Genomic DNA, 12854 nt, shown 5'->3' on the forward strand with positions numbered 1-12854 from the left:
TAACCCAATACCTTTATTGATTGGGGAGGGGGCGGTACGGGGGAGTAGAACAAGGAAGTCAGAATATACTTTGAGCAAACATAATCAAAGCCTTACACAGTCTTGGATGTAGTAGCTCTTTTAAAATGCATCTGCCTAGACATAAATCCTAAGTGCTAGCTAATTTCCAAGTTTTTACTTGGAAGAATTCATCCAGGTGGGAACCTGGAGGCATGTTGCTTGTGGCTTTTGAAAATGTCCACGGAGGAAGAGAGTGGTCCTCCTGCTCCCCACCATCCCCAGGAATTTATCTGGCTAGGTCATCTGGTTGAACCAAATAGCAACCAAGTGAAAGAGGCAGGGGTACTCCTGGGATGACCCAAGGGAGTGGCAGAGAGGGGGATTTCTTCACACCCAGCATTTTCTGAACCATGTTAACTGATTCGCATCACACAGTTCAAAGCAAATTTCAATTCTAATTAAGGGTTAATAGACAGTTATTGTCAGCTCCTTAACAGACCCAATTTAGTGCAGTTGGAAGTAACTAGGAGGTGATAATAAGCCTGTTTAAATACTGCTACATTGTTGCAGTTATCTAAAGCCCTCTGCAGTTGACCTAACACTGTCAGGTGAGGTCTTGGCATTTTTGACTTTGTAAAGTTTTGTGTCTCATAGGTTCTGTTGTGTTGCAAAAAACCCAGTTGAGTTTCCCTTGAGGGGATTGATATTTGCAATGCTTATCTGGTTACCTAAGTTCCTAAGTTGTCCTAAAGGCAACAAAGTAGATAGATTTTAATTAATACAGTTTAACTGGCTTAATTCAGACTGCCTTAGTCTGCATTAATTTTAATCCTTATTCAGTGTGGATTAGATCATTTGGACTGGAGCCAGTTTTAATTTATGGTGTTGTACTGATGGATTCTTACAGCTGCCTTGAATGCAACATCTGTTTTCTGGTGGCTTTGACTTCTAGTACACATTCACCTCTCCCTATTCAGGCTTCTGTGGTTGTTCCAGTTGTTGAATTTGAGCAGCAGGCAGGCATTTAATATTTAAAGTCATGCAAGCATTGTGTAGATCAGAGCTGTGAAACTTACTTAGCCCTGTGAAGTAGATCTGGACTGCAGGCCTTCTCACAGGCCTTCTCACAGCCTACCCTCTGGTAGCAGGGTGGGGCAGCTGCTGAAGCTGGGGTGTTGGCATGGTTCCAGAACCAGAGGATAAATGCCACTGCTGTACCCCTTCTTTCTCCCTTTTCCCCCTGCTGCTAATTCGAGTCATCAGTGGTGACAGAAGACCCCAAATTCAGTGGTGGGCAAAGGATTGGAGGAGGTGAGTGGTGTTTACCTTCTGTGTTTGAGTTGTACTGGCACAGCAACTCTGGCAGTTGCACCAACAAGTTCTGTGGGCTTCAACTTACTTTCTTGTGGGCTGCCAGTTGGGCAGCCTTGCTGTAGATCATAAGTAGACCAAATAGTAAGCAAGTGAAAGAGGGAGGGGTACTCATGGGATGACCCAAGACCCAAGGGAGTGGCAGAGAGAGGGGGATCTGGGCAGTATGACTGCAGAGCATTAGAGGGCAGAAAGGTGACCAGAGTGGCTTGTATAAAGAGGGCACAAAGCAGTATGGGAAGGGAGTTGGTCAACCTGCTGGCTGTATTGGGGATGGCCACATAAAAAGAACAGTTTGTATCTAATTTATCTAATGCGAAGATAAATTACTACTGGTAGAACAGCTGGTTTTGGAAGGCTGAATGTAAGAAAACATTTTTCCAGAGCTTTGGCCAACTGTATGATGGAGTAGGTCCTCCTTGAAACAGTGTGTCCAAGAAATGTGGTAGCAGGAACTTCCTGGTGCAGCAGGCTGTCTCTTATAATGCCATACTTCCTGCATGCTGTGTTTCCAAGAAGACTTATTCTGTCATGCAAGGTTAGGCTCCAAACTGTAGCAAAGAACAGTAGCAAGAACAACTTTACTGTTGTTGGTGATCCCTCATGGATGAAGATGATCACTCCCACGGTCAAGTAAAGAGTTGTAGATGAGTCCATCGTTGTCTAAGAAGTCCAATCCTAGAGCTACAGACTCTCTGACTTGCACCATATGTGGTGGTTAAAAGGAGGGTTGAACGGCACATTTTTTGGTCTCCTTTTATTTCCTTTCATTTCTATCAGTTTTCTGCCTCCAGGGCGAAACTATTTTCCTCAAAGTAAGATGCACCTTCTCTTGCAAGACATTGCCATGCGGCCCTGTCCTGGGCTACTTGTTTCCAATTTGTCATGTCAATGCCATACTTCTTAATGCTTGCCTTGAGGGTGTCCTTGAAGTGTTTTTTCTACCCCCTGCACATCGTTTGTCCTTGGCTGCATCAGGAGTATAGCAGTTGTTTTGGTAAATGTATATCAGGCATGCACACACAATGCCCTCTCCATCACAGCTGATATTGAATAACCAACACTTCTATGCTGTTGTTGTTATCATCAGTGAGGATGCTGGCATTTGTACAATTAACCTCCCACATTGGGTTAAGGATCTTTTGGAGGTAGCACTGGTAAAGGCATTCCAGGCTTGTCAGGTCATCACTGTAGGTCACCCAAGCTTCACATTCATACAGAAAAGTTAGGATTAGCATAGCCTTATAATAGAAGCTTTGTTTGAGTCCTTAAGTTATGATCATTGAACATGCGATGTTACAGCCTTCTGAAGGCCGAGTTGGCACATTGGATCCTATATTGGATCTCATTGTTGGCCTTCTTTGAGAGTTGGCTGCTGAGGTATGCAAAGTATTCAGCATTCTCCAGCTTCTGTCTGTCAGTGAGGATCTTTGCTGAGGGGAGTTAATTGGCCTGGAGCAGGTTAGTGGAGATGTTAAGGGTCAGAACCAGGCACTAGTATGCTTGAGAGAAGCAGTTAAGGGCTGTTTATAGGTACTCCTCAGTGTGTGCAACTTTACTGTAAGTAGTTTGTTTTATAATATCATGTAAATACTGTATTTACTTAAAGCCAGGATGAGGTTTTCTCTCCCATTCAATATGAGGGGCAGGGTAGGAGCCTTATTTTGGTTTAGAGTACTGCCCTGTGGATGTGGCTGTGGCTCCAGTCCTGACCTAGAACCAGGACCAGAGGCACAGCCAGAGCCACCACCTGTTCTGGGCCAGGGCTGGAGCTGCTACCACTGGTGCTGTCTAGGAGGGGCCAGAGCTGCTGCCAGTGGTGCTTCTGTCTGGCAAGGGACAGGACTGGAGCCACTGTGTGCTCCATGAACTGGCCTAGGGCTGGGACTGCTCCTGCTGCCTGGCCAACAGTGAAAATGGCTTTGTTTAGTTCAAGTTTTTTTCAACAAGTCTTACAAGACTGAGACTGAAATAGATGTTATGAAGAGTCACTTAACCAATTAATGTAGGTGAGATATGAACAACATTTTGGAGGCAAGGACTTGCATCTTGCAAAGCACATTATGAAGTTGGGACCTCAAAATGGATTGTCTGGCCCCAGTAGCCCCTGCACCTTTGCTGCCTCCCCACAGTCCTCCTGTGCAGTTTCATATTTCTGATGCTGTTTATTTTAAACTGTTGTATATGAATCTTGTAAGGCTAAAAGCAAAGCTTTGTAATGCTAAAATAAGGCCATTTCTTTTTACCTTTAACCTCAATACATAGAAATGGACACAGCACATACTAGATGAGTGAAAAGAGAAGTGCTGTGTAAAGCGTTACTGATAAGATATATGAAACTAGCTGAATCTGGTCAACAGAGAAACCTTGAAAGCGGGACAAGGACTGTTTTCTTTCAAGCAGACTACTTGGCAAGAATATATAAAACATGTAGTCACGAGAGTTAAACTTCGGTGTTCACGCACACCGTGCCACTTGATTGGCTAGAATAGTGATTTAGTTAATAGATGATTGGGTATTTTTACAAGCACGAGCTAATCATGAACTAATGCTGACGTCCTAACAAAGTATAAAATAGTATTATAACTAGTAGGCGGGACTCCTCTCTGGAGGCACCTCGCTCGAGCGAATAAAGATTCTGTATCTGACTTTGGATACTTGCTCTGCGTGATCATTGCCCTAGCCTAGAGTGAACTGCACATGGCTTTAAGACCGTAATTTGTAACAGTTGCCCCGGCATCTTGGTTGCCAACACACAATTACCACAGTCAGAACAATTACTATTATATATAACAAGTCCTTGCGGAGATCCAGGATTTCAGTAGTTTCTCACAATGGCCCAAGGGTTCGTAAAGTTACGCATGCGGTAGATAGTTGATCCTCACTCAGGCTTAGATATCGGGTCTAGGCTCGGTGCTCTCCTCACGTGGCTATGGTGTATCCAGCTGCTTTTGCCTGCAAGCTTTAAAGCAGAATAAGTACATAACAAAACTTGATAGGGCCCTGTCATGAAATGCCGGATTAGAGACTTCGACACTGCTTGGTGAGCCGCGGACTTTACGAAGCGAGCGAGTACGCGGCTTGTGGGGCGGGATAAGAGGTGGCTCGTCGACCGCCCTCAAGGTTCGCCTTACTGGCGCAAGTAGGCGAAATGCTATACACTTTCAAAGTTTATAGTAAAAGGGTTTATTCAACTCACCTGGCCTCACCCTCTTACGAATAAGAGGGGAGACCAGCTGGAGCAAAGTTGCAGCTAAAGTATAAGCGCAGAGGTATGGTAAAAGCGGGTATGCAGTCTAAGCTACGCTGAGAGGCTGATGTTCGTTGTCGGGTTTTCGAGGCCTTTGACGGGTTTTCACTGGGATACGCCCAGATGGGAGGCTGAGGACTGGCAACAGGGTGATCAAGCCTGAGGTTTATCCAGTCGTCGTCTCTGCCATTTCCTGCTTCTTCGCCTCTTTATTGATGTTGGTTGGGCCGCCTCTATGACACTAACTATGACATAAGCTAAGCGTGTAGGGATAGGATAGTTTCTTTTACATAGGTGTTGCTAGGCAGATTTTTATATAGGTTGTGTTTCCCCTTTTGTATAGGTTGTATCAAGCTGCGCATGCGTACTTTGTAAGTTTCTTTTCTATCCTGTAAGTTTCACTTTTGCAGAAACACAACCTGGTCTGTATTCATGTATCTGTAAACCTAAAGGTGGAGCCTAGAAAAGTTGTGCCTGAGTATTATTCTCTTTAAACTCGTTTTGTAATCTAAGAACAAACCCAGGCAAAGTTTCATCTCTATCCAAGAGGATAGCATGTGCAGGAACATACGTTCCTGGGACCAAAGCAGGTCTACTAAAAAGAATTTTGAACGGGGACAAAGCTAGGGGCATCCTTGGGGTACACCTAATGTGCCAGAGTACTGTTGGCAATACCTCTGGCCACTTAAGTCCAGTTTCTTTGCAATACTTAGCTATCATAGTTTTAAGAGTTCGATTCATCCATTGCACTTGTCCAGCTGATCGTGGATGATACGGGGTGTGGAGTTGCCTAGCAACTCCTAAGCATCGATACACTTCTTTCAAAATCTTTGCAGTAAAGTGTGACCCTCGATCAGAATCGATTACTTCTCGTACCCTGAAGCGTGGTATAATATCTTTCATGAGAAACTTCACAACCGAGTGAGCATCTGCTTTTCTAGTAGTAGTTGCTTCCGGCCACCGTGAGAGTTAATCGACAATAACTAGAAGGTGTTGGTATCCCACGCTCTTCGGCATGTCTGCATAGTCAATTTGAATGCGTTGAAAAGGAAAAACTGCCCATGGTCTCTCCCCTTTTGATTTAGCATTGAGCTTCTGCCGAGCTATAAAGGCTAAACAAATACAGTAGGTGCTTAAAACACGTTTGACAGCTGGATAAACATGGGGTGCAGACTACCATCGGAGAATTGCGCTTGTGGTGCCCTCAATCCCAGCATGGCCTAAAGAATAGAAATAGCAGATGGCTTGCAGAAGATAACATTTTGGAAGAACAGGCTTACCTCCAATTCATTAGATATTGTCAGGACTCAGTTTCTCCTTTCAGCGTTTCTAGTCAGCAAGTTCATCGGCGGGCATGTCATTGTAAAGGTGACGCCAGTCAAGAGGGGGAAACGTCTTATCTGTCGTGTTTGTTGCATCAGAGAAAGAAAGTTGTATCGGTTTCGAAGCGGCTGTCTTGGCGGAGGCATCAACTAAATTATTACCAGGTGAGACATCAGAATCTGATTGAAGGTGTGCGTAGCAATGAACAACTGCCAATTTTAAGGGTGCTAGGATGGCGTCCAGTAAGGCAGAGATCAATTTACTATTAGCAATTTTGCTTCCCGAAGAAGTGAGAAACCCACGTTGCTTCCACAACTGGCTGGAGGGCCGCACCCAGAGAGTAGTGGTGGATGGGTCCTTCTCAACCTGGAAGGACGTGGGCAATGGGGATCCGCAGGGCTCAGTCCTCGGGCCCGCACTGTTCAACATCTTCCTCAGTGACTTGGACAAGGGGGTAAAAAGCACCCTGTTCAAATTTGCTGATGACACTAAGATGTGGGGGGATGTGGGCACACTAGAAGGAAGCAACAGGCTACAATCAGACCTAGACAGGTTACAAGGGTGGGCAGATGAGAATAGGATGGGATTCAACACAGACAAATGCAGAGTGATGCACCTGGGGAGGAACAACCGGCACCATACCTACAGGTTGAGGAACTCCCCTTTTGTCAGTACGGAGGCGGAAAAGGATCTTGGGGTCATCATTGACTCCAAGATGAACATGGGCTGGCAGTGTGGGAGGCCGTCAGGAAGGCCAGCCGTACCCTGTCATGCATCCACAGATGCATCTTGAGCAGGTCCAGAGAGGTGATCCTCCCCCTCTATGCGGCACTGGTCAGGCCGCAGTTGGAGTACTGTGTCCAGTTCTGGGCACTGCACTTCAAGAGGGAAGTGGACAGCATGGAGAGGGTCCAGAGGAGGACCACTCGCATGATCAGGGGACAGCAGGGCAGGCCCTATGAGGAGAGGCTACAGGACCTGAACCTGTTCAGCCTCCAAAAGAGAAGGCTGAGGTGGGATCTAGTGGCCTGTTATAAGCTAGTCAGGGGGGATCAGGAGGCATTGGGGGAGTCCCTGTTCCCCTGAGCACTGCCAGGAGTGACCAGGAATAACGGTCACAAGCTGGCAGAGGGTAGATTTAGGCTAGATATCAGGAGGCGCTACTTCACGGTCAGGGTGGCTAGGATCTGGAACCAACTTCCAAGAGAAGTGGTGCTGGCTGCTACCCTGGGGGTTTTTAAGAGGAGGTTAGATGAACTTCTTGCTGGGGTCGTTTGACCCCAGTACTCTTTCCTGCCATGGCAGGGGGTCAGACTAGATGATCTACTCAGGTCTGACCCTAGAAACTATGAAACTGACCTGTAGCATGGCAGATACCAAATGCATACTTAGAATCAGTAAAAATGGTGACCCGCTCACTATACTAGAACCAAGTAAACATGCCCGAGTGAAGGCATGTAATTCAGCCGCCTGAGTGCTTGTTGAGGCCACCTCCCTCCCTCCTTCAATAACTTTTTACAAGGTGGCAACAGTATATCCGGAAACACTGTGACCGTTTGAATAAAAGGAGGATTCATCTGTGAACAAAATCAGAATTTGAAAAGGGGTTTCTCTTGCAAATCCTGGCGTGGCTTACCACTTTTTGGCAACTACGTCCATGTACATGTGGTGTGGTTCTCCGTCATCCGGCAGTGGCAGAAGGGTAGCTGGATTAAGAACATTACATCTCCAAAGAGAAACATTATTCGCTGTTAATAAAATAAGTTTGTACTTATGAGCCTGTTGCGGAGACAAAGCCTGTGTAGTACGTTGCTTCAGCAAAATTTTAACTTCCTGGGGAACCCATACTGTCAATGGGTGCTCAAGAGCAATAGGGCAGGACCGCTCAACTATCACAGCTGCTGCTGCAACGGAGTGAACACAGGATACGGAGCTTCTAATAACCGGAACCAGTTGTACAGAGTAGTAAGCCACAGGACGCGGACGGTCTCCAAGATATTGTAATAAGACACCACTAGCAACTCTTTGTCGCTCATGACTGAAAAGAAAAAAAAAGCCTTAGAGCAATCTGGCAAACTTAAAGCAGGAGCTGACATAAGGGATTTCTTCAGAGTTACGAAGGCAGCATCCATTTCATGAGTCTAGATTAGTGGGTTTACTGCTACAGAGGTAGTTGTTTGCACTAGGGGCTTGGCGGTTTCTCTAAACGCTGCAATCTAAGGGCGGCAGAACCCCATTGCCCCCAGGAAAGCCCGCAACTGCTTTTTAGTGACAGGGCGAGGATGATCTTAGATAGCTTGCACCCTGTCAGGGGAAAGCAATCACCCCCTGGTCAAATTACAAAGCCCAAATAATTTACTTGAGTTTTCCACAGCTGTAACTTGGATTGAGTTGCATGATGATTTTTAAGTGCTAAAGCTTTGAGCAAAGCCACAGAAACAAGCAAACAAGCATCACAATAAGAGCTGGCTAGTAACAAATCATTTACATGTTGAACCAAAGTAGAACTTGCGAGTAAGACAATATCTTTTAGCTCATCAGTCAGAATACGTGAAAAAATCATGGGAGACCCAGCAAACCCCTGGGGCAGTCTATTCCATGTAAGCTGCTTCTCTTTTTAAGTAAAAGCAAACAAGTATTGTGAGTCAGGATGGAGCAGAATGCTGGAAAAAAAAACTGCGCAAAGGTCAACCACAGTAAAACAATTAGCAGACCAAAGGGGCCTGAAGAGTGACAGGAGTGGGAACAGAATGAGACAAGGAGGGATATAAAGGAGGTATAGAAGGAGGAGAAGGAACTGAAGGGGTTAAAGAAGGCAAAAGTGCTGCATGGGGCGGAGCGGATCCCGTAAGCTGTGCACAAAGATTACCCGTACATTTCTGCCGTTTTAACTCTTGCTCCTCCCTTCTCTGGCACCGTGTAGTAACCCAGTTATCCCATACATACCAATAATCTACCTGGCCAGGAAATTTGTCTTCCAATTCATGTCTGAAAAATGTTAGCCTGTCCTGATCAAAGCTTCCACCTGCGGGCCATTCTAGAGGCATCCCCCTGGTACCAGTTAGCCAATCCACTTTACACAAAATAACTGCCCTCTGTTTTAACAACCCCTGAGTACCATCTTTCAATTCTCCAGAATTTCTGCCAAAGGAGTCTCCTTAACAACACTGTGCCCAGAACCCATATCTACCAAGCCCCCTTACCTCCAGAGCAATGGTCCTTGCTCCTCCTCCCTGGAGTTGTCCATGGGTGAACTCACCCAGTGCCGGCTGTGGAGTCGTTCCGGGAGGATGAGTGTGGCGCTCCGTTGTCGGCAAGCCTGGAGTCCCATCTGGGGTGCCAAGAACTGTTACGAATTACGGTCTTAAAGCCACGTGCAGTTCGCTCTAGGCTAGGGCAATGATCACGCAGAGCAAGTATCCAAAGTCAGATACAGAATCTTTATTCGCTCGAGCGAGGTGCCTCTGGAGAGGAGCCCCGGCTACTAGTTATAATACTATTTTATACTTTGTTAGGACGTCAGCTTTAGTTCGTGTTTAGCTCGTGCTCATAAAAATACCTAATCATCTATTAACTAAACCACAATTCTATCCAATCAAGTGGCACGGTTTGCGTGAACACCGAAGTTTAACTCTCGTGACTACATGTTTTATATATTCTTGCCAAGTAGTCTGCTTGAAAGAAAACAGTCCTTGTCCCGCTTTCAAGGTTTCTCTGTTGACGAGACTCCTCTGTTGACCAGATTCCGCTAATTTCATATCTTATCAGTAATGCTTTACAAAGCACTTCTCTTTTCACTCGTCTAGTATGTGCTGTGTCTATTTCTATGTATTGAGGTTAAAGGTAAAAAGAAATGGCCTTATTTTTAGCATTACAAAGCCTTGCTTTTAGCCCTACAAGATTCATATACAACAAAACCTTAATTCTCTTTTACTGTTATGTCCCAGTGACCTGAAGATTTATTATCCAATACACATTTGCATTTTAGACACTTAGACAAATAGGAGAAGCTGTAGGTTTTAGCAAATGTGTAGGGACAGCAAAGCTTTTGGGGTTCAGGAAAGCACAAGAATAGGTTTCTGGCATTTGTTAAACAGGAAACTGTTGCAACTTTTGGGACTGAAAGAGGGAATACAATTCATCTTTTCCTCCTTTTTAGGAAACTTATGAAAGCTATTTTAGATCTGGGATTATTTAGAGATATACAGTTAAAGCACTTTAAATTTACCATATTTTCTCATATGCAGCATGCACAATGCTTTCCAAAATCAGCCCCTCAAAATTGGTGTACATTTTTAAAGTGACAAAGCTGTTTTCTTCACTGGAAAAGGAACTCCTGGTGGCTCTGCATATCATGCCATGATGGCTGCTGTTTCTGTCCATTTAGCAAACTGAAGGGGCGGAGTGTTATGTTAACCTTTTCACAGCTGTAACTGTTGGTTGAGCACTGTAGCCTGCGCTCTTAAAGACTTTTAAAACTTAAAGGGGTCATAGTCATCCTTGTCAAGTGTTAAATGCCCTCAAGGCATACCATATGAAGTGAAGATTTTCTTTGAGCTAGGCTAACAAGCTCAACTTTGCCTAACTTCTCATTATTTAGGGGAGATCAAACCACCAATTCACAGTCCTCCAGTATCCCAGGAGGCACTGCTTTCAGGTGGACTGACTGTCTTCCTGGACTCTGATAAGTGGGGACAGGGCCTGCTGGGCTGCAAAGGGAGGTAGGGCAGGGAGGAGCTGGGGTCAAGGAGTGCAGGGAGGGGGAAGCTGGTGAGCAGTTGGGGTACGGGATCCACACCCAGCACAACACACCACCACACAACTTTCACATGCATACCCTACCCCACCCCACACACCATGCAACATGAGCACATGTAGCACAATACACAGTGTGTGCACACAATGCACAGCACAACGCAGTGTGCATACAGCACAATACACAACAACACACACAATGGACAGCACATGCAGTGCAACACAAGACACAGTGTGCCCACACTCACACAGCACAACACATGAGTGGTAGCGTGGATGTGTACACATTTACATGGTGTGCCTCTGGCTGCTGCTTAGCAACAACAGGGGGCTGCCTGCTTGTTCCCAGGCTCCATACAGCCCTGAGCAGTCGGGGATAGCACCTCTCCTGCAGCTGCTCTCATGCCCTGGCTGTGCTGCTCTGTTGCAGGCCAAGGCAAGTCTGGAGATGGGTGAAGAGGGAGGGTGCAGAAGGGGCAGAAAGGGGTAGGGTAGAGAAGGGGGGAGGGGAGGTGTTTGCTACTACAGAGCCTATAAGCAAGGAGGGCCCAGACCAAACTTGTTAGCTCCTAGCATTCCTAGCTATGTCCCTGCTTGTCAACCCTCAGGCGGCAGCTTAGAACTGTGCACCTTAGAAGGTATTCAGCCTGAAGTGCCACTCCTCCCAGTACTTGATAACTTTAACAACAACCTAGCATTCTTTAAAGTTAACAGATGCTAACAGCAAGTGAGTAATGCAGGCTAGGCAGCTTTTTGGCTAGTTCCATTGTAACTACTTTGGATATAATAGGAAGACTTAGAGCTCCGCTGCTGCTGTTCTGCCACTTTTGATCAGCACTAAATTTGTGGTAAAATAAATTGTAAGTGATGTCTTCTCTAAACTTCTATTCATACCATGGCATTGGAATATGTTTCAGATTCTAAAGAACGTAGAGTCTTCCAGAAATGTTCAGCCACACTTCCTAGAGTTCTTGTTGTCTCTTGGTTGGTCAGTTGATGTGGGAAAGCACTCTGGTTGGACTGGACATATTTCAACTAGTTGGTCTATTAACAGTTGCAGCGATGAAGAAGAACCTGAACAAGGTAACAGCATGTACTTAATTATTGTAATGCTCTGACTGTGTTTTTAGAATGCAGAATCAGTTCAATTGTTTGCTTCAGGAGGTATTGATTCCTTTAGGCATCTTTTCCCCACCCCATCCCTCCAACCCAGCAAAGCTGTTTACATTTGCAACTGACTTCTAAAATAAATGTTATTTTACCCAAGGCGTCTTTTTCTTTTTAATTATGCTAATTGTTTAAAGTAAGTCAGAAATGGGAAAACCTCAAGTACATAATCTTTTTCTGTTCTTCTGGTAGAAAATGTTGTCTTGGGTCATCTCAGGACACGCATGTTGCATATTTCATTACCAATCTGGAGAGTAAAATAGGATGCAATATTTAACACACATTTGGATAGAATGAGAGATACCTATACAAGATGTATGGTCCGTTGGCCAGTAAATGATTTCTGAACTTCATATTCCCTTCAATTCCCAGTGGATTCCAACCGCAACATTACTGGGAGTTTGCTAGAGAGCAGTGGGACAGCCTTTATATAAAAGTACATATTTCTTTTGGTTGTTCATCATCACATTTTGTACTGTTTACTGAAAAAAAACCTATTTCATTAAAGGTTGTTGTGTTTAAAAACCCTCTCTCTAGTCTCCATCTTCTTCCTCTGTCTTTTTTCCCCTTATGAAGTCACCTTTATTTTTCATTCTTATACCAATTCTAAATTCCCATCTCCCTGACAGCTTCATTCACATCCTTTTCCCACTCTTTATCTAAATAGGTAAGGTTGTCACTGAAGTGTTAGAGGGCTTAAGTGTTCTAGGAAGGTCTGTATGGAATGGGATAGTAGTCCATCTCCTACAGAGTTCTTCTATTAAACTCTTTGCAGATTTTGGGTAGACTTTAGTGTATTGACTTACACTTGGTTCACTCTTGGAAGATTTTTTTCACAACTGTGAATGGTAGAAACTTTTTCAATGTAAAACTGAGAATCTGGATGCCATGTGGGCCACATACATGCATCATGCAGTCTGGATCTGGCCTGTGGACTCTGTTTGACACCCAAATTAAGAGCTGAGAGGATGATGAACCAATTACCTCA

The 12854-nt window shown here is 45.0% G+C and overlaps 1 protein-coding gene across 5 annotated transcripts in view; it reads left to right on the forward strand.

Annotated features, from left to right (window-relative positions):
- RALGAPB (Ral GTPase activating protein non-catalytic subunit beta) overlaps positions 1-12854 on the forward strand; it is a 200559-nt gene that overhangs the window by 149262 nt on the left and 38443 nt on the right. For all 5 annotated transcript variants that reach the window (XM_090020643.1, XM_090020644.1, XM_090020645.1 and 2 more), the window contains exon 23: positions 11617-11782. In XM_090020643.1, the coding sequence (XP_089876769.1) occupies positions 11617-11782 (166 nt within the window). The remainder of the gene's footprint in view (positions 1-11616; positions 11783-12854) is intronic.

Source organism: Crocodylus siamensis, chromosome 10 (genome assembly GCF_052110815.1).
Source record: "Crocodylus siamensis isolate JL-2025a chromosome 10, ASM5211081v1, whole genome shotgun sequence".
Classification (NCBI taxonomy): domain Eukaryota; kingdom Metazoa; phylum Chordata; order Crocodylia; family Crocodylidae; genus Crocodylus; species Crocodylus siamensis.